The 27,714-nt window shown below is 32.9% G+C and overlaps 1 protein-coding gene across 1 annotated transcript in view; it reads right to left on the reverse strand.

The window, feature by feature from the left end:
* itpkcb (inositol-trisphosphate 3-kinase Cb) overlaps nucleotides 1-23,177 on the reverse strand; it is a 29,054-nt gene extending 5,877 nt beyond the window's left edge. Inside the window, exons 1-5 of the mRNA XM_073850353.1 lie at nucleotides 22,169-23,177; nucleotides 5,623-5,722; nucleotides 5,313-5,526; nucleotides 4,644-4,848; nucleotides 1,039-1,140 (exon numbers count right to left, since the gene is read on the reverse strand). Of these exons, the coding sequence (XP_073706454.1) occupies nucleotides 1,039-1,140; nucleotides 4,644-4,848; nucleotides 5,313-5,526; nucleotides 5,623-5,722; nucleotides 22,169-23,095 (1,548 nt within the window). The 5' untranslated portion in view covers nucleotides 23,096-23,177. The remainder of the gene's footprint in view (nucleotides 1-1,038; nucleotides 1,141-4,643; nucleotides 4,849-5,312; nucleotides 5,527-5,622; nucleotides 5,723-22,168) is intronic.
* Nucleotides 23,178-27,714: the final 4,537 nt, after the last annotated feature.

A 27,714-nucleotide genomic window follows, 5' to 3' on the forward strand; every position in this document is an offset into this window, starting at 1 on the left:
GCAATTCTTTTTTTTCTTGCAAATGCTAGTTTTTATCTTGCAACTCTGAATTCAGAATTGTGATATAAATTCACAATTGCCAGAAATGAAGTCAGAATTACAAGATAAAAATTCAGTTCTTTCTTGCAAATGCGAGTTTTTAACTCACAATTCTGACTTTTTTTCTCGCAATTGCAAGTTAATATCTCGCATTTTGACTTTTTTTGCTTAGAATTAGTTGATATAAACTCTTAATTGCAAGAAATTCAGTTTGAATTGAGAAACATAAACTTTATTCTCGAAAATGCGAGTTTTCTTCTCAGAATTCTAATTTTCTTGTCACAATTGTGAGTTATCTCACAATTCTGACCTTTTTTCTCGCAACTGGAATATATAAACAGTTGCTAGAAATGAAGTCAGAATTGCTAGATAAAAACTCACAATTCCATTTTCTCGCAAATGCAAGTTATCATCTCACAATTCTGACTTTTTTTCTCCGAATTACGTGATACTATAGCTCGCAATTGTAAGTTATAAAGTCAGAATTGCTCGCATTTGCAAGACAAAAATTGTGAATTTTTATTTCGCAATTCTGACATTTTTTCTTGCAATTACAAGTAAATGTTTTACAATTCTGACTTTTTTCCTTCTCCAGTTGCAAGTTATGAAGTCAGAATTGCAAGATAAAATTGCAAGATGAATTCTTTTTTTCTCATAAATGCAAGTTTATAATCACGCAATTCTGACTTTTCTCCTCGTAACTGAGTGACAAACTCACGATTGCAAGAAATTAAGTCAGAATTGTGAGATTCTTTTTTTCTTACAAATGTGACTTTTTATCTTGCAGTTCTGAAAAAAGTCTGATTTGTGAGTTATATCTTGCAATTCTGAGAGAAGGTCATTTCAAAGTCACTGGAGGTCAGAACAGCATTTCAATTAAATAAACATTATTAGTTTTTTTTTTTTTTTTTTTTTCACAAGTATGATTATCAAGTAGAACAGTAAAGCCACTGGCTAAAGTTTATATAATAAAAGCTCCAGTGCAGAGAAGCCACATACCAGTAACTGTGTGTTTCCATCCACAAAGTCACTAAAGGCCTTCATCACCTGCTCCTTATGTTTGGTCTTTTTAAAGCTGGTGTTGCACGTGCCATCTGCTTTCTAAACAGAAACACAAGAAAGATTGTAAACAGGGAAGTGCTTTTTGTTTTTAATAATAACAAAAAAGTGCAAATTTGCAAAGGTCAGATCTATAAATAATAAACATGGATTCAGGAAAGTACGGTAGTTCTGATGTGTATTTAATACTTCAAGTTACCATTTATATCTGCATTTGCATGTTTTACAATGCACAGATACAGCTTCGAGGTTTTACTAATCACATCTATAAAAAGGTTATGTTTTTATTATTGATGTTATCTTTATGACCAAAATACAGTAAAAGCAGTTATACTGTGAAATGTTCTTAATTAAATATTCTAAAATAACTGATTTGTATTTTAATACATTTTGACAATTTTATTTTTTTGATGGCAAAGCTGAATTTTAGCAGCCGTTACTCCAGTCTTCAGTGTCACATGATTCTGATGCTGCTTTGGTTAAGAAACATCTCTTATTATCAATTTCTAAAACAATAAATAGTCAAATAAATAAATAAAATTGTATATAAATAGCAAAAAAAATATATATAATAATAATAATAATAATAATAATAATCTGTAAAAAAATGTCAATGTAATAAATCCTTGCTGATTCTTTTTAGCAGTATATATAGTATATCTTTTCTATGCAAGCCAGTTTTTGCCACTTTTTATCTCACAATTCTGACTTTTTTCCCCATTATTGTGTGATACAAATTCATAATTCTGACTTTTCTCAGAATTGTAAGATATAAACTCAACAATTTTGACTGATTTTTTTGTCAGAAATGATATAAACTCAATTGCGAGAAATAAAGTAAGCATTGCAAGATAACTCAATTCTGACTTAAATTCTCAGAATTATGATATATTCATAATTTTTCCTTTTTTTGTCAGATTTGCATAATATAAACTAGCAATTGTGAGTTATAAAGTCTAATTTTAAAGGGGGAAAAAGACTGATATGTTCTCAAAATTGTTAGCTTATAGCTCACAATTCTGACTTAACTCACAATTGCATGTTATAAAGCCAGAATTGCAAGATATAAACTCACAATTCTTTGAAAAGAAATCAGAATTAATATTTTTTTTAAAAACAACAACATTGTATATAAATAGGGGGTCAAAATTCTGTAATTTTCATTCAATGTAATGTATCCTCGCAGATTTTTTTTAGTAGTATATAAAGTATATCTTTCCCTTGTAAGCGCGTTTTTGCCACTTTTTATCTCACAATTCTGACTTTTTTCCTCAGAATTGCATGATACAAATTTGTAATTCTGACTTTTCGCAAAATTGTACAGAAACTAGATATAGATATAAACTTGTAATTGCAAGTTATAAAAAAGTCTAAATTACGAGATATAAACTCAGTTCTGACTTTAATTCTCAGAATTTTGAGATATTGACTTTTTGACTTTTTTGTCAGAACTGCATGATATAAACTCACAATTGCAAGAAATAAAGTTAGAACTGGAAGATAAAAACGCGCAATTCTGACTTTTTTTTCCTCACAGATGCATGTTTATAACATTTGCGAGTTACAACGTCCAATTTTGAGGGGAAAAAAGACTGATATGTTCTCAAAATTGTGAGTTTATAGCTCACAATTCTGACTTAACAACTCGGAATTGCGTGTTATAAAGCCCGAATTTTGACATAAACTCACAATTCTGACTTTTTTTCTCAAAATTGCGAGATATTAACTTATATTTTTTTCTTTTTTGTCAGAATTGCATGATATAAACTCACAATTGCAAGAAATAAAGTCAGAATTGGAAGATAAAAACACGCAATTCTGATTTTTTTCCTCACAAAATGCGTTCATAACTCACAATTCTGATTTTTTTCTCAAAATTGCAAGATATAAACTCCTTTTGAGGGGAAAAAAGACTGATATGTTCTCAAAATTATGAGTTGATAGCTCACAATTCTGACTTTTATTCTCATAATTGCGAGATATTAACTTATAATTTTTTCTTTTTTTGTCAGAATTGCATGATATAAACTCACAATTGCAAGAAATAAAGTCAGATTTGGAAGATGAACTCACAATTTTGAATTTTTTCTCAAAATTGTGAGATATAAACTCGCAATTATGAGTTATAAAGTCCAATTTTGAAAGGAAAAAAGACTGATATGATCTCGCAATTGCGAGTTTATAGCTCACAATTCTGACTTAACAACTCGCAATTGCGTGTTATAAAGCCCGAATTTTGACATATAAACTCACAATTCTGACTTTTTTTCTCAAAATTGCGAGATATTAATTTATATTTTCTTTTTTTTGTCAGAATTGCATGATATAAACTCACAATTGCAAGAAATAAAGTCAGAATTGGAAGATAAAAACACGCAATTCTGATTTTTTTTCCTCACAAAATGCGTTTATAACTCACAATTGCAAGATATAAACTCCTTTTGAGGGGAAAAAAAGACTGATATGTTCTCAAAATTATGAGTTGATAGCTCACAATTCTGACTTTTATTCTCATAATTGCGAGATATTAACTTACAATTTTTTCTTTTTTTGTCAGAATTGCATGATATAAACTCACAATTGCAAGAAATAAAGTCAGATTTGGAAGATGAACTCACAATTCTGAATTTTTTCTCAAAATTGTGAGATATAAACTCGCAATTGTGAGTTATAAAGTCCAACTTTGAAAGGAAAAAAGACTGATATGATCTCACAATTGCGAGTTTATAGCTCACAATTCTGACTTAACAACTCGGAATTGCGTGTTATAAAGCCCGAATTTTGACATATAAACTCACAATTCTGACTTTTTTCTCAAAATTGCGAGATATTAACTTAATTTTTTTCTTTTTTTGTCAGAATTGCATGATATAAACTCACAATTGCAAGAAATAAAGTCAGATTTGGAAGATGAACTCACAATTCTGAATTTTTTCTCAAAATTGTGAGATATAAACTCGCAATTGTGAGTTATAAAGTCCAACTTTGAAAGGAAAAAAAACTGATATGATCTCACAATTGCGAGTTTATAGCTCACAATTGACTTAACTCGCACTTGCATGCTATAAAGCCAGAATTGCGAGTTTTTCATCTCACAATTCTAACTTTATTTCTCACAACTGAGTTTATATCACGCAGTTCTGACTTTATTTGTCAAATTTGAGTTTGTCTCACAATTCTGACTTTTATAACTCACAATTCTGAGTTTATATCATATCAGCAATTCTGAGAAAAAACACGTCAGAACTGTGAGTTTATATCGTACAGTTCTGACTTTACTTCTCAGAAGTGCTACTTTATTTCTCAAAACGGAGTTTGTCTTGCAACTCTGACTTTATAACTCACAATCTCTCATTTCTGACTTTATTTCTCAGAATTCTTAATGTATAACTCGCAATTGCGAGTTTATATCACGCAATTCTGGAAAAAAAGGTCCGAACTGTGAGATAAAGAGTTGCAATTACCTTTTTTATATTTTTTATTCAGTGGCGGAAACAGGCTTCCACACTTTTCAGTTCAACATGTTTGCAAATGTGATCTCCCACCTTGATGCCCTCTATACGGAAGCCAAGCGTGGCGGTTGAGCTCAGCGTCTCCCTCCACTGCATGTATCTAGGTTTGAGAACCGCCTGCTGAGCTCTTTCTTCCGGACTGGGTGCACCCGGATCCACAGCCACCATTTTCTCATACATGTCCTTCCTAAGACGAGGACGCTCACGGGCCTTTACCAGCTCCTCTTCCAGGTATGTCCTATGGTTTAAAAAAAAACAAAAAAAAAAACCAGACTCCATTAACCACACCACAGCCTTCACGCATCAGTTTATGACGTCAACCTAAGTCTGCCACCACCTTCTTCCTTAAAGTTTTTTTATATGTATTTTATATTTTTACATTAACAATCTAATCAATATTCTATTTATTAAAGCCAAATAAAAAGTGTTTTTAAGCATTTTACATTTATTCCAAAATAATAACTCAAGGCAGTAACATTTTAAACATGTTTTATTTGTGAACTTGTGTTAACTCTGAACTATTTTGGAATTTTTCAGTCATCAAACTTGGTAAATATTGGGTAATGCCTGCCTTGCCTCTTCAGAGGAAACACCTTTACTATATATGTTTGGTTAGGGTGGTTTATTTATCTTATTGTTAACATAGTTGTTAAAACAAATTTGAACATATGTACTCTTTTTATTCTCTAAGCTTCTTCTCACCTGCTTCCCATCTTGCAATCCATGATTGAAGGGGAGTCAAAGTCAGTCAGTAGATCATCCATTATGTTGTAATCTTGGTCGTTCTGCTGCACAATACCATAATAACCAGGCACAAACGGCTGGAGGTTGTCATTCATCAGCTTTTCGAGACACAGCTGCTCGCATTCACAATACTTCTTCAGCAATTTCCCATACTCGCCTGCCTGGAAATTACCTGCACATGAAGAGGCAAAAACACTTCATCAATCCAATTTGTTCGGATACAAGCTTTTTCCTCAGTACAGAAATAGAAACAAGAATTGGTTTTTACCTGCGTGGCCTGCCAGCTGAACCCAAGGATATCGTTTCTTAAATGAAACCACAAATGGTGAGCAATGCACCATGGTCTTTAACTTCCTCCACGATTTAGCCTGAAATCAAAAATCAAATATGCACAGATGAGACATTTATGAATCATTTGCAAAACAGCCCGAACAAACTGAATACATAAAACCGATACTGATTTGTGAAACAAACCACATCTGTTTTTTCTAAACAAACATTTAGTGTCTAGACTGAGTTTCTGTAAACACTGACACAGTTTTTTTTTTTTTTTTTCTTTCAGGCAAGGGAACAACAGTTCCAGAGGGAGAACTGTATCAGCGACACAAGGTCAACACAGAAGCCGTGACGCAAACAGCCTCACAGGTTATTGATTATAAAGTCTAATCGAGGAGGAATGTGTGAATGTGGGAAATGACATAAGCCAGCTGTTTGCAGGGGAACTAGAAAAACGTCCTTGTGACGTCCTGGGATACCACTCCAACTTCCACATTCACAATGACGGACAACTTCCTTTCGTAATTCCTTGAATGTTTTTCTTATCTGTTTTTTACTGGCTCTCACAGGAATACGGAAACAACATCATTACTCTTCCTGGAATGAGTGGGTTCCAAAATATGCTTGGTATCTGACCCTACAAAAACTCACACACAAAAGTCTAAGAATACTTATTTTTTTCAACCTGAAAATAAATTGTTAAAGTTTTAGAGTTTAGAGAAAAAAAAAAAGAAGAAAAAATTGAAAAGCCAAAATATTTTGAGAATAAAGTCAAAATCATAATAAAAGTCAAAGCAATAAGAGAATAAAGTTGAAATATTTTGAGAAGTCAAAATTGCAAGAATAAAGTTCAAATATTGTAAAAAGGTTTAAATTATGGGAAAGCCTAAATATTTTGAGAATAAAGTTGAAATTACAAGAATAAAGTCAAAATGTTTTGAGTAGAAAAAAAAGTCGTACAAGTCGTAGCAATACGAGAATGAAGTTGAAATATTTAAAGAATAAAGTCGAAATATTTTGTGAATAAAGTTGAAATTACAAGAATAAAGTCGAAATATTTCGAGAATAAAGTCAAAATTACGGGAATAAAGTCGTAGCATTATGAGAATAAAGTCAAAATATTCTGAGAATAAAGACAAAGTTATGAGAATAAAGTCATAGCAATACGAGAATAAAGTCTAAATATTTTGAGAAAATCGAAGCAATACCAGAAAAATATTTTGAGAAGTCAAAATTATAAAAAAATAACAATAATAATAATATTGAGGAAGTCAAAAATACCAGAATAAAGTTGTAGCAATACGAGAATAAAGTCAAACTATTTTGAGAATTAAATCTAAATGTTTGGAAAATAAATTCAAAATATTTTGAGTACACATTTAAAATATTTTTAGAATAAAGTTGAAATATTTCGAAAATAAAAGTCATAGCAATATGAGAATAAAGTCGAAATATTGAGGGAAAAAAATCTAAATTACAAGAATAAAGTTGTAGCAATATGAGAATAAAGTTGAAATATTTTGAGAAGTCAAAATTGCAAGAATAAAGTTCAAATATTGTAAAAAAGTTTAAATTATGGGAAAGCCTAAATATTTTGAGAATAAAGTTGAAATTACAAGAATAAAAGTCAAAATGTTTTGAGTAGAAAAAAAAGTCGTACAAGTCGTAGCAATACGAGAATGAAGTTGAAATATTTTAAGAATAAAGTCGAAATATTTTAAGAATAAAGTCGAAATATTTTGTGAATAAAGTTGAAATTACAAGAATAAAGTCGAAATATTTCGAGAATAAAGTCAAAATTACGGGAATAAAGTTGTAGCATTATGAGAATAAAGTCAAAATATTCTGAGAATAAAGACAAAGTTATGAGAATAAAGTCAAAATATTCTGAGAATAAAGACAAAGTTATGAGAATAAAGTCATAGCAATACGAGAATAAAGTCAAAATATTTTGAGAAAATCGAAGCAATACCAGAAAAATATTTGAGAAGTCAAAATTATAAAAAAAATAATAATAATAATATTGAGGAAGTCAAAAATACAAGAATAAAGTTGTAGCAATAAGAGAATAAAGTCAAACTATTTTGAGAATTAAATCTAAATGTTTGGAAAATAAATTCAAAATATTTTGAGTACACATTTAAAATATTTTTAGAATAAAGTTGAAATATTTCGAAAAAAAAAAGTCAGCAATATGAGAATAAAGTCGAAATATTGAGGGAAAAAAAATCTAAATTACAAGAATAAAGTTGTAGCAATATGAGAATAAAGTTGAAATATTTTGAGAATAAAGTCAAAATTAAGAGAAAGTCGTAGCAATACAAGAATAAAGTCGAAATATTTTGAGAATAAAGTTGAAATTACGAGAATAAATTCAAAAAATTTGAGGAAAAAAAAATCTAAATTATGAGAATAAATTTGTAGCAAGTACGAGATTAAAGTTATAGGAGAATATATGTGGGATTATTAGCAGAAATCATACTTCACAGAAATAATATTTCACTTTTTCGAATGCAGTAGCTAATTGTAGTGTGCCAGTCGCCCAACAATAGCAATAAGCTTTGTGCTTTTGGTTCTTTTAATATAAAACAAAGTCTCAGCTTTATAGTGTATAGTAATAATGTGTTTGACTTTTTTCTCAAAATATTACAACTTTTATCTCGCAATCTTAGACATTTTAAAATGCCATCTTAATAATTACAACAATTAATATAAAAAAAGATTAAATTAGAAAAAATGCAAAATTGAAGCATATCTCTGTTGATCTGTCCTCTTTCAGGTCTCTTTATTCCTCTTTACAATCCACACATTCATTCCCTCCTTCCATACCTCCCCCTTTCACCATGTGCTCTGTAAAGTCGACAGCTCGCTCTCCACACTTAGATGTAATTCAGTCTGTCCTCTGTTCCTGACTGACCCCTTTTGACGACACTATAGCCAACAGGGGACAGACGACACCTCATAAAAGGCCTCTGTCTTTCTTCCTGTGCTTCTGCCGAGTTATACACACTTCTTGAAACGTTAGGAGAAGTATTAATTACATTTTACTTTCTAAACAGGTACCATATGCCATGCCGTTTAGGAACGGAAACAGTATTACATACCAAAATGTCTTTATCTATCATGGAAAGTCAAACTGATCATATCCACCATTGTTAAACAATTACAACAAGTTTAATGCATATTACGTACAAGACCTCATATCTCAATTGGGATTGCAAAACATGCTACTGATTCACAACAGCCGCTCCTATTCTGATCATTCTACAATGTGAGATGTTGTCATGGTGATAATGGCCGGGCTTTGTAGAGTGTCATAGTGACATCCACCCCTAGGTCAAAGGTCACACCCACACTGGACAAACAAAGCCACTCTATCTTCATGTCTGACTTATCTCAAGGACTTGCACACACAGGCTTTAATACTTCAGGCTTATTTGTCAGGTTACTGTTGCTATTAGACTGATCTACTGCATATCAAATTTACAGAACATCAGAATCTCTTACGCTGACTGTGAATCTATTTATTTCAGTAATGTTGTAAAATATTAGTAGAATTCAAAAGAACAGTTTTCTGTTTAAATATAAAAATGTAATTTATTTCTGTAATAACAAAGAGTTTTCAACAGCTATTACACCTTTACAAATGTAGTGCTTAAGAAACATTTATGAACATTTCCTATAAGATATAAAAACACACTTCTGACTTTTTTCTCTGAATTGAGAGTTTATCTCTCACAATTCTGACTTTATAACACATGATTGCGAGTTAAGTCAAAATTGTGAGATATAAACTAATTTCTGAGAACATGGCATTTTCCCCCTCAAAACTGGACTTTAAAATTCACAATTGCGAGTTTATATTTCACAATTTGGAGAAAAGAAGTCACAATTGCATGAAAAAAGTCAGAATTGCGATATACAAACTTCACATTTGTGAAAAAAGTCAAAATTGAAAGATAGAAACTTGCATTTGCGAAAAAAGTCAGAACTGCGAAATACAAACTTCACATTTGTGAAAAAAGTCAAAATGGAAAGATAGAAACTCGCATTTGGTCAGAATTGTAAGATACAAACTCGCACTTGTGAAAAAAAGTCAGCATTCCAAAACTCAAACTTGCATTTGCAAAAAAAAGTCAGAACTGCAAGATACAAACTTGCATTTACTAAAAAGGTCAGAACTGTGAGATACAAACTCACATTTGCGGAAAAAAAAAAAGTAATAACTGCGAGATACAAACTGGCACTTGTGAAAAAAAGTCAAAATTGAAAGATACAAACTTGCATTTGCGAAAAAGTCAGAACTGCGATATACAAACTTCACATTTGTGAAAAAAGTCCAAATTGAAAGATAGAAACTCGCATTTGCAAAAAAAAAGGTCAGTATTGTAAGTTACAAACACGCACTTGTGAAAAAAAAGTCAGCATTCCAAAATACAAATTCGCATTTGCAAAAAAAAAGTCAGAACTGCAAGATACAAACTTGCATTTACTAAAAAGGTCAGAACTGTGAGATACAAACTCACATTTGCGGGAAAAAAAAGTCATAACTGCGAGATACAAACTGGCACTTGTGAAAAAAGTCAAAATTGAAAGAGAAACTCGCATTTGCAAAAAAAGGTTAGAATTGTAAGATACAAACTCGCACTTGTGAAAAAAAAGTCAGCATTCCAAAATACAAATTCGCATTTGCAAAAAAAAGTCAGAACTACAAGATACAAACTTGCATTTTGTGGGAAAAAAAAAATTATATTAAAATTCAGAACTGCAAGATACAAACTCGCACTTGTAAAAGATAAATAAAAAGTCAGTACTGCAAGATACTAGCTTGCATTTGTGAAAAAAAAAAAGTCAGAACTGCAAGATACAAACTTGCTAATCAAAAACCAGTAAGAATCACGAAAAAAGGCGAAATTGCTAGTTTCACACAATTCTGAGAAAAAAAATATCTGAATTATGAGATAAGTCCCAATAAGCTTTTTTGTTTTTTTATTCAGTGTCGAAAAAAAGTCTAATATAAATGTCTTCACTGTCACTTAAATACATTTTATGCATCTTGCTGAATAAAAGTGTATTAATTTCTTTCTTTTTTTTTTTTTTAAATACTTTTGAAGAGTGTTGTTTTTTACAAATAAAATAAAATGTCTCACTGCTTAAAAATATTTGAAAAACTTAGACTCATGTAATGCAACTAACATGAAAACGGAAACGAAAAGTAAAACAAAAACAGGAAAATGAAATTATAGTGAGGACCTCATCATAAAACATGACGTTTATTGAGAAGGCATTCCGATTGTAAAATGTCATGTGCTGCACCTCTTAAAAAACAATGTTTATGACTCAATAATTCATTATATTTGTAGCGAAGTTTTTAAAAATACACAGAATTAAATAAAAACAAAAAACACACTCATGTACTCAAGAACTAAGTAAAATGTCATTACTTTCTAGTTACTCTACATGAAATTGACTTTCTTTGAAAAGAATATAAAAACTATGAATTCAAAATGTATACAAGCACATATGAACGGCACAAGCATTTTAAACAAAATTTTTAAAGTCTTTCCTTTTCTTTAACATGGACACTCCTATTTGTCAATCCTACCCAGCAGTATGTGCGTTTGTGTGCATGTGAATGTCTCTTACCTGGCAAGCAAGACAGCAGGCAGTCACAAATGCTTGGGCAAAACACAAGCATGCACAACCACACATTTAAAGCACACACTTCAAAAACAAACGTGCAGAGACCCACGACTCCCGCACTGCCCTGTAACCACAGAAGCATCCGGGAAGCAGACTGAGCTGTCACACACTCACATTATGTGCATGGAGCAGCAATTACCTCACAGCTCTGATAACTCCCTCTCTCACTCTCTGCTGACTCCAAGTCTCTTGCTCAAATGCACTTTTGCAGCTCAGCTGTCTCTCTGAACATCTCAGCAAATTTATCAGTCCACTGTCTCACTCGTCAGTCGATGCCGTTCCTCAGATGCCCCCCCCCCACACACTCTTATCTTACGCTCCCTCCCTCTCCGATCCTAATCCACCTTCCTCACTAGCTCTCATGAAGCATACGCACTCCCTTCTTACCACACACTGACAGGCTTATAAAGAAATGTGTGAAAGAACATGTAAACAATTATATAAAATAAGGGTTTCTAGCTGTTGCTTTTACCGACTAGTATAAAGTGACCTCTTTTGTATGTTCATTTTAGTTTCGGTTTTAGGAATTTTGTTAAGTGCTTTTGTCTTTTTGTCTAATTTTAATACTTTGTACAACAATTTTAACACTTGCATTTATAAATGTATTTATTTTTGTTTGTTTTTTATCTAATATGTGGGCCATTCTATAAAATTGGTGTGAACTGCTGTCCCACAACCAAAAAAAAAAAAAAAAAAAAAAATTAAAAGCTGTTAAATATTTAAATCTTAGATTTTTACCAAGATTCTTTTATTATCTATTGGAACCCACAATAATATTTTAAATATCAGTAAGCTTAATATATATATATATATATATAAAATCATCATTTAGTGGGTACTTTCAATTAGGAGGTGGCTGACCCGAACCCTATGACCTAACTTATGAGAAAGATATTGAAATAAATTTTGCATTTTATTCCATCATTGTTTTTAAAAAATATGTTTTTGATTTTTTTTTTATGATCTTAAAAGAAAAAAAACATGTTTACCACAAAAATATTAGGAGGCACAACTCTTTTTAACCAGCCTTATTTGTAGCAGTTGCAAAAAATAGATTGTATGGTCAAAATTTTTGTTTTTCTTTCATGCCAAAAATCATTCGGATATTATGTAAAGATCATGTTCCATTAAAATGTTTTGTAGTTTTTCTACCATAAATATATCAAAACGTAATTTTTGATTAGTGATATGCATTGAACTTCATGTAGACAACTCCAAAGGCAAAAAAAAAATATTTTCAACTTATGAAAATGATATTGAAAAAACATTTTATTTCATTGTTGTTTAAAAAAAATGTATATGATGTGTGTATGTATATATATATATATATATATATATATTAGTGGTGGGCCGTTATCGGCGTTAACGTGCTGCGTTAACGTGAGACTCTTATCGGGCGATAAAAAAAATATCGCCGTTAATCTATTCTCAAAGTTGGGTTGGGAGCTGGGTCTAAACTACGCAAGATATGATGACTTTCACCTTGATATTTTAGCGCGGATGACGTATACCTAGTCGAATTGCACTGTAGGGGGCGAGAACGAGTCTTCAACTTCTGTGAAATTACCACATCAAATGAGACGTGCTGACAATGATGCAGTTATGAAGCCGCTTCAGGGCAGGTGCGTTGCTAGACCCTTTTTACTGGGGCACGTGAGTTATAATTTACTTTGATAATCCCGAAATAAATACATTAAACTATATGCAACAACTGAATTGACGCTTCTAAAAGCAACGCAGTTTAACCCAAGACTATGCACGCAGATATCCATGCCGGTGCGCGTCTGTGCAGCACGCGCACGTCGTGCAGCCTTTTGCGCAGAAGTACTTGGTTACACAAGTTTGTATAGGTAATTATGTTGTAAATGCAATTGTCAAGCAGTTTGTGATGCATTTTGGAAACAGGAGATGAGCGCCTGATCTAATGCGCCACCTGGCCCGTTCTCGAAGACTTACTTTTAGTCATTATTTGGGTAGCACACATATTCTGAATGCCTTCAGCAGAATTCAAATTAGCCATTTTAATCTAGATTAATCTAGATTAATTCCAAGATTTAATCTAGATTAAAAAAATTAATCTATGCCCACCCCTAATATATATATATATATATATATATATATATATATATATATATATATATATATATATATTTATTTATATTTATATTTTCCTTATAAATTATAAAACCTGTAAAAACGAAAAAACTCATGTCACTACCAAAACAGTGTATGTTTTTGTCCATTGGCTGATTTTAACTCCTCTAAATTTATGATCAGGAAATATGTCACTCTTTCTCATTTCTCAGTAGATAGACCCCATCATTTTGAGGTAAATGTGTTCAAAAATATGAAAAATCAATGTGTAACTTTAAAGAATGTCACTACATCATTCTTCTACAACACCATTTTTCTAAAATGAAACACTTTTTTTGAAAGTTTTTCCGTAACATTTACTTTTTATGTCTACAACTGTTCAAAACTGTGCTAGCCAACCATGTGCTGATTAACATCTTTAAGCTAGATTCAAAAGTATCTAAAATTGTCACTACCGAAACAAACATTTGGTGAAGTTTCAGTAATGACATTTTTTTTTTTGGGGGGGGGGGGGGTTATTCCCTAAAATTATCACTACTGTAACAGTCACTACAAGAACATGTCATCATTGTTTCAGAAGTGACAAAAGGGAACACATAATCCTTTATTTGATGAAAATAAAACAAAATTTTAGTAGAGTTTTGCAATTTTTTTAGATTTTTAGTAGTGTTTTAGTATGTGGGTTAAAATTCGGTGACTCACTACTGAAAATGTGCTTTCACAAACAAAACAGGGGATGTTTTGTCAAAAATTAAGCATACTGAATTATTAACTAAGATGTTGTGATAGTGTTTGGTTAAATGTATATTTAAACTAATGAATCCTTGAGTTTGGAATCAGTGTGATCAACGTTTTGCCTTTTACAAAGAAAAACTGGATTCAAAATACAACAAATCTCATAAATCATACTTAAAATATTGTTAAAACAGTAATTGGTATTGATTTACCCCTGGCAACTTCTTAATAAAATAGATTTACAGGGTAGGCATAAGCAAAATCCTAATAGGTCAACAGAAATCTTATTAAAATATATATTGCTGTGTTTCGGTAGAGACAAATTTGGGGAGAAACAAATATTCCAAAACTTTCTGAAAAAGTAAAATAAGAATCACCTGCACAATTAGTAGAAATGTGTACCTTGGATATTATACAATTTGCATACATGAAAATCAATGGAAAAATACTTTTTTTTCCCCAATGTGTTTTCAATTCTGTATGGCCCACATAAATTATATCCACTAGAGATGTATAAATTATGGTTTCTAAAGTTTTAAATATGAATATTCTTCTTAAAAACAGTTTAAGAAGGCCTTTGGAGCTTTGTGGATCACTTTTTATGATGGATGCACTTTATTGGATTTCGAAATCTCAACAGCCATTATAAAGTGTGGAAGAGCCAGGAATTGTTTGAACTCTGACTGCATTCATCTGAAAGAAGAAAGTCATACACACCTAGGATGGCTTGATGGTGACTAAATCACGGGGAATCATTTTCATTTTTATGTGATCTATCCCTTTAAATGTCTTTTTTGCGATACAAATCAAGTTGCAGTGTCATCGGCCTTGGCAACTAATGCAATAAATGTGCTTTTCTGGTCTGTTTGTGTTTGAAGACGCTGTAAAAACCCCACCCACCCCATCACCCACCTCATCACCCGCCTCCTCCCTCACTGCAGCTATCCATTTTCCACTTTTCCCCCTCCCTCTCGCTCTTTTGATCGGTCTCTGTTTCTCTTTCTCTCTCTCCCTCCTTTCTAAGAAGTTCCTAAAGCATTTTCATAATAAAGATAAACCTGTCCAACAGCTTCACGCCCATGAAAGAGCCAGGAACGCTCAGACAGAGACAGCTAGGTGTCTTTCAGTCTTCCTGTAAACTGTTTTCAAGCTAGTATCTTGTATGGAGTGTTTTGCTTTGTCTAAGAAGTGGTGGAGCAAGGTTACGACGGGAAATGAATTGTTTACATCATCGCAAAGAGCAGTGATGTGAGATATCCTCAGAATGCTCTGGAGGAAAAGAGTCAAAAATAATTCTACACAAACACACACACACACACACACAGGTGTAAACAAAGCATAATCTGCATCATGACCACTGAAGTAAGGCACGGCAGAGATTAAGAAAGAGATGAAGAAACAGAAATGAGAAGTAACACCATATATGGATTCACGGTTACTTAGAGACAAAGAAACCGCCCACAACTTAGTTTTCCATGACAGTGTGAGCGATGATGGCTCAATGATGACAACAGAACGTGCGTCTGTGCGAGTAGGCCTGTGGATGTCAGCAGCTGATGGAACAGGGTCAAATTTTGAACATGCAGCTTGGATGAGCTTAAAATTGATTTAAACTTAAAGTCTCAACAACCCTAAAAGTGTGTTTGTCCTGTAAAATAAAACGCTAAAAAGTTTTCCGTGAGAGCGGATCATGGTTTTATATACTAAGTAATCGAATTGATTGTCGCACCAAAACAAATATTAAGAGACAAAATAGTGCGGTGCAAATGACTTTGTGTAAATGATAGCAAACAAAACAAACCCTGACCGGCTTATTACACTGTGACTTATAAATAAACAAATAAAATGACTTCTTGATAAATTAATGATTTTATTATGTGAGAATAACCATCTCCAGGTGAAAAAAAGTGCACTTCCATAATGTGCTTAAAATGCTTTATTATCAAGCACTAATTTTGAACTTAATACACTAAAATGATTCTTTAGTACTTCTTAAGATCATCCAAGTGTACTCACCTACAAATATGAACTAAACTGCTTTTAACATACTAGCTCTGTATTTAAAAATACTTGTAGTACACTTGAGTGTACTAGTGTGTGAAAGATAGGTTCAAGTGTACTACAAGTGGTAATTAAATACATCTTTAAATGCAGAGATAGTATGTTAAATGCACATTTTAGTTCATATTCATGGTGTCCCAAAAATAGCATATTTGAGTACACTTAAGATTATCTTAAGTACTAAAGAATCATTTTTAGTATATTACAGAATTGGTGTGTGAAAATAGAGCACCTTTTCACCTGGGTGGAGTGATATGACAGACTAGCACTGTGATGTAAAATAAGTAGTTATGAGAAAGAATAAAATAAAAGTTGTAGTTAACATCATATGTGTGTGTACTGTGTATATTATTATCTATATATAAATACCCACGCATGCATGGATATATTTAAGAAAAATATGTTTGTTTATATTTTAAACATGTGATGTACACTACTATTTAAAAAAGCTAAACATTTTTTGTTTTGTTAAAAAAAAACACATTAAGTTGATCATTGGATTAAATCTTTAAAAAACAAATATTAAGAGGCACAAGAGTTTTTAACCTTTATAATAATAATAATAATAATAATAATAATAATAATAATAAAAAAAGTTTGAGCACCAAATTAGCATATTTGACCCTGGACAACAAAAACAGTGTAAGTAGCATGGGTATATGTGTAGCAATTGCCAAAAAATACATTGCATGGTCAAAATAATCAATTTTTCTTTTATGCCAAATATAATTATGGTATTAAGTAAAGATCATGTTCCATGAAAATATTTTGTAGATTTCCTACTACAATTAAATCAAAACCTAGTTTTTAATTAGTAATGTGCATTGCTAAGAACTTCATTTGGACAACTTGAAAAGCGATTTTCTCAATATTTTGAGTTTTTTTGCACCCTCAGATTCCAGATTTTCGAACAGTTGTATCTCGGCCAAATATTATCCTATCTTAACAAACTATACATCAACGGAAGGTTTATTTAAATCAAATTTCAGATGATGTATCAATCTCAATTTCAAAAAAGCTGACCCTTACAACTGGTTTTGTGGTCCATGGTCACATATTAGAATGTTTGGTGGATCATGTGACACTGTAAATGCCATCATAAAAAATTAATTTCATTTTAAAACATATTCAAATAGAAAACATTCAGTATTTCATAATATTACTGTATTTCTGATCAAATAACTGCAGCATTGGTGAGCATGAAAGTTTTTTTTTTATATTACAGATGCTTTTGAATAGTAGGAAATGTTTGTGGTACTGGTCATTTAAACTCTGTAGCACTCATTGCTAAAATATTTGACCACAGAATGCTGCCTTTGACCAGTTGGAATCCAGAATATGCCAGTATTCCAGAGAACCATCTAATAAAATAATAAGACGTTTGAAGGCTGACTAAAAAAGATCCAGAAAAAATTGCAGGAAAGATGGAAAGATTATGAGGAGCCTGCGGACTTCCTGACAGTCATTCTCTCCGAATTGATTCATCCTGATTCACGGATCAGCCAGACAAACAAAACTAACGTTAATCATTTGGATAATTGGAGACGGAGTGGAAGAGATCAGCACAGAAATACATGCTGTATGATCCCCGGTGGAAAAAATGTACAATGTACTTAAAAGTGCTCAATTTTCATTCACTAATTTTGTACTTAATATATTAAAAATGATTCTTTAATACTTCTTAAGAAGTTCTTAGTAGGGTCAAGTGTACTAGATGTGGTAACTAAATACATTTTTTAATACAGAGGTAGTATAAAAGCACATTTCAGTTTATACAGTTGAGGTCAAAAGTTTACACCCCCCTTTCAGAATCTGCAAAATGTTAATAATTTTACCAAAATCAGAGGGATCATACAAAATTCATGTTTTTGTTGATTTAGTACTGACCTGAATAAGATATTTCACATAAAACATGTTTACGTATAGTCCACACGATTTGAAGATCAGGGTAAAATCAACTTATTTTCTCTTTTGGGAAACATGTAACTATCTTCTGTAGCCTCTGAAGGGCAGTACCACATGGAAAAATATGATATTTAGGCAAAATAAGAAAAATGTACACATCTCTATTCTGTTCAAAAGTCACAGTTTTTCCTTCTGAAGCATCAGTGAGCGTTTGAACCTTCTGTAATAGTTGCATATGAGTTCCTCAGCTGTCCTCAGTGTGAAAAGATGGATCTCAAAATCATACAGTCATTGTTAGAAAGGGTTCAAATACACAGAAATGCTGGAAATCAAAGAACTGATGGGACCTGAAGGATTTTTAAGCTCTTGTTGACTATATGTAAACATCTTTTATGTGAAATTTCTTATTCAGGTCAGTACTAAATAAACAATAACATGCATTTCGTATGCAGAATTTGCAGATTTTGAAAGGGGGTGTAAACTTTTGATCTTAACTGCATTCATGGTGTACTAAGTACTACTAAAGAATAATCTTTAGTATAGACCTTTTTCCTGAGTAAACGATGAGCGCCGCCATTACGAATTCTAACGTCAGATTGAATGCTTTTCTGTTCCGGTTTCCATAGGAACCCATTCAAATAGCATCCATCTTTTTTTAATGTAGCTAACGTCCGCTGCTTTGTGTCATCTACACACTCATTGAAGTGAGGCACTGACAAATGACAGTCATTGCGACATTGTCAAGTGATGGCGCTATGGAGCCATGTGCTTTTTAAAAACATTTTAATAGGTTTAACATTAGTTTATTAGCTCGGAATATAGCCTAATTTGACTAGAAACAATGCAGATCGGAAAAGCAAAGCATTCTTTCTGTTAAGAGTCGGACTTACTTCCGTGTTCAGGAAAAACGTCTATATCAAGTACAAAATTAGTGTGTGAAAATAGAGCACTTCAAGTACAATTTGGAAGTGCACTTGTTTTTCACTGGAGACATCAGGCCTGTTTCTGCTGACTCTGGTCACGTCCAGTGCAGACATAAAGCTATAGCATTCAAAAGAAACGATTCACATAACTTCCTGTAAACACATACCATGGTAATTCACTCTTACATATCTAAATTACCTCAAGGCACATTCAAAGTAATATACGTTTTATCAGAATATTTGTTTCTGGAAAATAAACCCATGATCTTGGTTTTGCTAGCGTTATGTTGTACCATTTGAGGTTCAGTAACAAGTTTTTTTTTTTAATGCCAGCCTACTCTACATTAGACTAGTTTCTATTTACGTCAAGGTAAACAAGTGTTTCATCAGAGATATGAAGTCACTCAAAGTTTCAGTCTGTAACAGAAAGCAAGTAAGTGCCGCCCAGTTTCAGATGGATTATCCATGCTGACAAAAACTTGCCGAGCACGTGTCTAACCGAGATTCAGACGTCGGATACAAAGACACCCGGGATTTGGGGAATTTTCCCAGATGAAATTACTGGTATCACAGGGAGTTTGAGCTCTCTCCTAGTCATCTATGAATGACTAGGACAGTGAGTGTATTATTCAATCAATCAGTGACCTTTGGAAATAATGTCACAGTTCTACTCTTTTTCAGTTTCCACGAACTAGAATAGTTTCTATTTTTCACCTTTAGAGTTTTGCTCATATTGTAAAAACATCCCCGTGAACATTAGGTTAATCTTACTCATATTTTGTCTCTTACATTTGAAAGGCAAATATCTTGCGTAGTTACTAATTTTCCACCGAAAACAAAAATCTCACCCATCAACTGTTCCAAAAGCCAACAAATACCAACATATACATCTGAAACCGAAAAAGTTTGCCATACTGGAAGCTCTTTGTCAGAAAGAATGAAACTACAATATTTCAGTAACCTTTTTGAGAAGCTTATTTCTAAAAGCCAGCTCAGTTATATATAAAATAACAGGTTCTGATTTGATATGTGCATGTCAATGTTCACCACTTTCACAATACAAAAGTTGGAGGTATACTGATAAGGAGCTAAAAATAGCTGTCATTTCTAATAAATAGTTTCAATGTGACTCAATGCTCAGACAGTCTCATAATCTTCATTTTTGCATGCAAGCTGAAGTTGAAGTATCATTACAGATCAACAGCAACTCAAGAACAACACCGTTGTAAACATAATGTCAAGAAGTTCCTTACTGGTAATCATAAACTCATTATCAACGTGCTCTACTGGAGGAATACCAGTAGATAACAGGCTGCACAAGACATGATAATAAAAGGCTGGTGCACAAACACTTACCAAAAGCCCTTCCCCTAACCTTTGAGACATAGCCTTAGGAAAACGTAGTGCACTTTAGTGCTCTTCTTAAAAGTATGCTAAGTGCAAGCTAAATGTAACGTCTTGAACATTTCATTGCATGTCATTCACAAGAAAAGAAAATTCTGCTACAGGTTAAATATTAATTTATATATTAATTGCAACTAGCTAAACATAAGAGCGTGTTTTTGAGACTTAGGTAGGACTTGCATACATCTTTACATATATTTTCATATTCCTATTGTCTGAAATATGCTTTAAATATAGTGCTAAATGCACTGACAAACATTTATGATAAACAAAAATATACTTTTACTATTATACTTTTAGTATTATATACTATTTCTATTGGACCTTGTATGTCATTTATTTAAATGTATTTGTAAATACACATTTGCAAAAATAACACTGCAATTTTACACTTAAGATCTATTAACTTTAAATGCATGATGATTAAGGTAATTAAATAATTAAATAAATAATTTAAATTACTGCTGTCAAACGATTAATCACGATTAATCACATTCAAAATAAAAGTTGCGGTTCACGTAGTGTGTGTGTGTACTGTGTATATTATATATATATAAAAATTCACGCACATGCATGGATATATTTAAGAACAATATGTAAATATATACATGTAAATATTTTCAAAATATATACTGTATTTGTGTGTATTTATATTAATCATTTGACAGCACTTTTTATTTTGACAGTATTTTATTTATGTGCTTTATAAGTATACTTTTTTAAAGCAGGACAAATGTTTAAAAATAATAATTTGAAATCGTTACAAAGTGCACTGCAATTGACATAAACTTGCAATTCTTGACTTTTTCCTCAGAATTGTTAGACAAACTCGCAACTGCGTGTTACAAAGTCAAAGTTGTGAGGTAAAAATTCGCAATTCTAAGGAATAAAAAGTCAGAACGGCGAGATATAAACTCAATTGCGAGTTATAAAGTCAGATTTGTGAGTTTTGGTTGTGTCACGATTAATCGTTTGACAGCACTAATTTAAGTATTTTACATGTGCTTTAGTGTGTTAGTCAACACGTCAAAATTAGTAGACTTATTTCATGCAGGACAAAGGCTTAAAAATATATATTAAAAAAACATCATTACAAAGTGCACTTTGTCAGAATTGCGAGATACTGACTTTTTTCTTCAGAACTGTGAGACATACTTGCAACTGCTTGTTATAAAGTCTGTTATAAAGGTATAAACTCACAATTCTGAGGGGAAAAAACTCAATTCTGAGGAACAAAAAGTCAGCATTGCGAGATAAACTCAATTACTAGTTATAGTCAGAATTGCAAGATATAAATTTAGGTGCGATTAATCGTTTGACGCACTCAATAAAATCAAGTATTTTACATGTGCTTTAGTGTGTTAGTCAAAATAAGTATACTTCTTTCAAACAGGACAAACGATTTTGAAAAAAATACTTTAAAAACTATTAATTTGACATTACAACGTGCACTTTTAGAAGTGTACTTAAGACACTTAGTCGTGAAAGTGGACTCTCTATGTACACTCAAGTGGCCTTAATTCAATAATATTATATTGTCTGCAATTTCTGTACACTTTTAAGGTTTAAAGTACACTACAAGTGCACATTCAATACAATTAAACTCATTTTCACAAGAGTAACACTACTCAGTATGAAAAACAAAACACATCTGCAACAAGTCAATTGGATCTTAAAAACAAACAAAGCATTTGAAAAAAACTGGACACCTACCCCAGTCACTTCATCCGGGCTGCCGAACATACTGGGGGAAAGACTGCTGGGCTCAATATCACTGCCTGTGAAATCATCCTCGGATTCCTCAAACGACGAAGCAGAGGATAATCCAGCCGAAGAGGAGCTGGAGAGTTTCCTGTGGAACAGAGAGGGCGCAGGGGAGCCACCACAGCCGCTGTCCGAGCAGGGCGAGTCCTCATCGGGATGCAGGTCCAGTGAAAAGCCGCCCATGCTTAAAGTCAAATCACTGATGTGCGGACTGTCCTGGCCAGGACCTAAATCATCATGGGTGACTATTAGTTTGGGAATAATCCTTGGGAATGGGTTTGAGGCTTGTTGCTCCACGTCTCCACCCAGCCGACCTGACACGGAGGGTTGCAATGTACTTTTGGTTATTTTATGTTTGGCTAACGGAGACGAGCAACTGAAGTCTACTAAAAAGTCTGGTGTGCTCAGGCACTGGGTCACATTTTCCTCCGAAACTCTGCCTGGAGTCACGGCACCTCCTTCTGACACTCTTTCCATGTCCCAGGGTGAGACGCAACACTCATGGTTCTCCTCCAGTACTCCTTTCTGTCCGCTTTGGGAATCCGGGACAGAACTTTCAAAATCAGTGTTCCGACTCAGAAGTATCAAGTTTTCGGTCGCATGTTGATTACCGGAAGAACTCGCGTTTAAAATAAGTTTTCTAGGCTCGTGTACTCTCGCATCCACAGAAGTCTTCCCCTCTTTAAAATCGTCCTGCCAGCACTTCTGAACAGATTGCAGCTCCTTGGTTTTCATCGGATTCTCGTCTAACCGGTCACCGGAATGTGGAGAACAATAAACTCCTTGCACGCGCACTCGTGTGGAGCTCGCGAGTGCTGTGCTGTCAGAGCAGTGTGAAGAGCTGCCGCCGCCGCTGCTGGATGATGATTGGCCCATCCTGCGTACCGTACAGATCTCTCATACAGCCCTTTAAATGCCACGCCCACCGTCCAACGCCGCTGTTCTGCCAAGATCTTTAACCCTGCACAGCCTGACATAGGAAATAATAGTCAGAAAAATATTTTAATTTTATTTGTTAAAGGTTTATTGTACCTTTATACAAAGTATACAATAAAATATAAGAAAATTTCATCTTTTTTATCGCGATTATTCATATCCAACATAAGTTTACATTCTATACGTGTGTGCATTAAATATACACCTTAAACACACATATAGTAAGTTAACATAAACTTTTATTTTGGATGTGATTAATTGCGATTACTCGTTTGACAGTATTTTTTACCAAAAAAAAAAGTAATTTGTAATTTGGTGCAGATGTATGGTTTTCGCCACTGAATAAAAAATAAAAAAAGGTAATTGAGACTTTTTATCTCACAATACTGACTTTTTTTTGCTCAGAACTGCATGATACAAACAATTCTAACATTCCTTCTCAGAATCACAATTGCATGTTATAAAATCAAAATTGTGAGAGATATAAACTCAATTCTGAGAAACTCACCATTGCTCATTTTAAAGTCAGAATTGTAAGATACAAAGTCACTGATTTTCCATCTCTCTTTCAGTTTGTATCTCGCAATTCTGACTTTTTTTCTCAGAATTGTGAGATATAAACGTGCATTTGTGAATTATAAAATCCAATTTTAAGAGAAAAAAGCTTGCAATAAAGTCAGAATTGCAAGATAGGGCCTATAAACTCACAATTCTGAGAAAAAAAAGTCAGAATTGTAAGATTGTATTTGCTAGTTTGAGTTTATTTTGCAATTCTGACATTTTTTCTCAGAATTGTGAGATATAAACTCGCAATTGCGTGTTATAAAGTCAGAATTGTTAGGCATAAACTTGCAAATCTGAGAAATAAGCTCGCAATTCTGAGAAATAAAGTCAGAATTCCAAAATATAATCTTGCAGTTGCTCATTTTAAAGTCAGAATTGCGAGATATAAAAGTCTTTTTAAAGACTTTTTTCTCAGAATTGAGTAATGCACACTAACAATTGTGAGTTTGTATCTCGCAATTCTGACTTTTCTCACAATTGCAAACTTATATCTCAAAATTCTGACATTTTTCTCAGAATTGTGACATATAAACATGCATTTGTTAATTATGAAATACAATTTTAAAAGGGAAAAAGACTGATATGTTCTCAGTATTGCAAGTTTATATCTCACAATTCTGACATTTTTCTCAGAATTGTGACATATATACTTGCAACTGCGCATTATAAAGTCCAATTTTGAGGGGAAAAAAATCTGATATGTTCCCAGAATTGCGAGTTTATATCTCACATTTCTGACTTGCAATTCTTTATGGCAATAACTTGCAAAAAAAAACTGCAAGATAGGGCCTATAAACTCGCAATTCTGAGAAAAAAAAGTCAGAATTGTGACTTTTTATTTCGCAAATCTGAGTTTTTTTCTCAGAACTGCGTGATACAAACAATTCTGACTTTTCTTTTCAGAATTGTGAGATTTATTCAATTGCATGTTATGAAGTCAGAATTTTGAGATTTAAACTCACAATTCTGAGAAATAAAGCCATAATTCTGAGAAATAATGTCAGAATTGCAAATTTTAACTCACAATTGCTCATTTGAAAGTCAGAATTGTGAGATAAAAAGTCACAATTACCTTTTTTTTAATTCAGTGGCAAAAACAGGCTTCCCAAAGTTAAAATTATGACAGCTTTTAAATCAATTAGATGTTTATAACAGCACAACACACTACTTATATAAAATGTATATTGAATACTTGAATCTGATTGGCTGACGAATGTTCTGAGAAATTATTTTTCCAGGGGCAAGTTGCATAAACTTAGCCAATATGTTAAGACTGCCTTAAGACCTACTCTGACCAAGTAGCGGTTAGTTAAATGGGAATGTGTCTTTAATATTTCAGATCCAAAGTAGAACAATTTTAGGTAACTGACTTGAACAAGTTATGATCAGTTTTAAAGAAAATAAAAAGTAGATGACTAACTTGTAAGACAAAACCTTGAGAAAACACAGGCTAAAGTAGTTCCAGTCAGGTCTTGACTGCATATTTTTATGATAATATTTATATGGATACCAGGTCACAGAGGGATCAGGGGCAATGAAGCAAAAGCAAAAGGAATATTAATGACATATACCACTAAAGAATAGGATTCAGGTCACACAGGATGTCAGCTTTAATATTAGAAGTCAGAAAAGTGAGGAAAGTATTTTAACAAGATTAAGGGTTGGGCATACCAAGCTTAAAAAAACACTGAATATAATACATAAACATCCAGAAGGGGAGTGAGCAGTGTGAAATAGAGAAGTCAGTAGAGCATGTAATTTGTTTCTGCAAAAAGTATTAGAGTACACACGGATTAGAAAGTGTATTCAGTTATTTAAAGAGAACAGAGCTGATTAAAATGAAAAGAATGTAGATTTAAACCTTTTTTTCCCCCATTTTGGATGCACAGACTAATCCACTATTCAATCACACAACTACAATTAATCTCTCTCTAATAATAGCTGCATTAGACTGCATTAATAACTGCATTGTTAGTGGCTCAAGCTTCCGTTACTAGCTCTAAAGTTGTTTTGTAATTAGAAACGAAGGCTTGAGATTAAGAGCGTGTAATAATTCAAAGGCCCTTGTCAGTTATTCCTTAAATAAATATAATTTGTCTTTCTATATTTCACAATAAAATATTCAAATGCTCATTCACCCTGGTGAAAAAAAACTGCTAAAACCAGCCTAGGCTGGTTGGCTGGTCTTAGCTGGTTTAAGATGGAAGTAGCTGGTTTTAGCTGGTCTCCCAGCCTGGCTAGGCTGGTCAGGCTGGTTTTAGATGGTGGTTTCCTAGCCTGACCTGGCCAGGCTAGAAAAGTGGCCAAACCCCCTCTAAAACCAGCCTGCTGACCAGCTATGACCACCTAAAACCAGGCTGGTTGACCAGCTAAAACCAGCCAACCAGCCTAGGCTGGTTTTAGCAGTTTTTTTTCCACCAGGGCAGGACTGTAGTTTTGTGGGGGTCAAAACATGCAAAGCTGAGAGATGTACAATAAATGTTTCTCAAAAGTGTGTTGTATCATATTTAATGATATAGTTACAGTTTAACTAGATTTTTCTAAACTATGATGTATGGATAAACTAACATATTTTGCTTCAGTCCGGAAAATGCTGGTCTTGTAATACGTTTTACGATGCGTCATCAATTGGCCATATTGGCGGCACTGAATGTAAACAATGCCACTGAAATGATACAAACTTCCATATTTTGCTTTTTATTGCTGTTGAAAACAGTCAATTATTGCCATTTGTTTTGGGCTGTAGTAATCAGTCGGACTGGGAAAAACATTTGGGGTACTATAGACTGCCAAAAGTTTTAACAAATTAAGGAGAAGAGTGCAAAAACTGTCTGAGGAAAGCGTTTGTGGTTGGCCAAACTGAACCAGGATTTCCAGGGCAAGAATCTTCACAACATTCGTGTTTGTTCTTATCATTTCTGGTCAGATGAAAAATGGAAATGTGGAATTTGTTACAATTTTTTTTTTTTTTGTATTATAATTGATCATTTATTTTAAATCTACAGCAAGCTAGATACATTACTACTTAGTTATAACATTCAGATGAAATATTAGACTAACATCTTAGTTAATACTGCTCGTGTGTACAGTATCTTTCCCACCTATTAACTTAAGTTTGTCGAAATTGCGCCCTTCTCTGCTTATTAAGTCCTTCTCTAGCCTATATGTTTTAGCTTCCACACGTTTTTTTTTTTTTTTTTTTTTTTTTTGTGGTTTAGACAGCTTAAGTTAGCCGAACATATTACACATACTTTAAGTGAAGCCTCTATACTAAATTATACAAGAATTGTAATAAAACGCATTTTTTTCTAGCTGAAAAAAAAACATTCAATAAGAGGGCAGACGCGGAATTGATACTTATCATTGAGAGACCTTTGAAATTCATGTATTAAATATGACACAACATGATTTACAGGGTTAACTGAGCTTCTGTTGAGGCAATATGGAATATTTGTAAACTGCACAGCATATTATAACAGGAAGGCAATAATGACAAAAATCTCCATATCCTAAATATAGATGCTAGTTTTTATTCCCTTAAAAAAACACATACACGTGCATGCCATAAAGTTCTATTGCTTTTGTTGTTGTTTTCAAGATTGACTGCTACTGATAAAAATAAAGCTTAATAAAATAATATTATACAATTATGAATCACACCCCCTACAACCACATCAATAAATGTCACTCACGCGATCAAGTATGCTGTACTAGACAAACAAGGTTATAAACTTTAATAAGTGACTTATAAATGATTCCAACACTTACCAGAAGTACTCTTCTTCAATAAAATGCCGCATAAATCATAAGGGAAATGCTTAACTAGCTAGTCATTTGATTCAATGAGATAATGACTATGTGCCTACGCTATAAACAGGACCATATTTTGTGTGGCTGCACTGAGGATAGCAGATGTATCATTCTTCCAATCCATTTGGATATGTGTCTACCTCTAGTGTTTGAAAAAGGAAAGTACAATGTCTAAACCGTCTATA

Source organism: Garra rufa, chromosome 11, assembly GCF_049309525.1.
Source record: "Garra rufa chromosome 11, GarRuf1.0, whole genome shotgun sequence".
Lineage (NCBI taxonomy): Eukaryota > Metazoa > Chordata > Actinopteri > Cypriniformes > Cyprinidae > Garra > Garra rufa.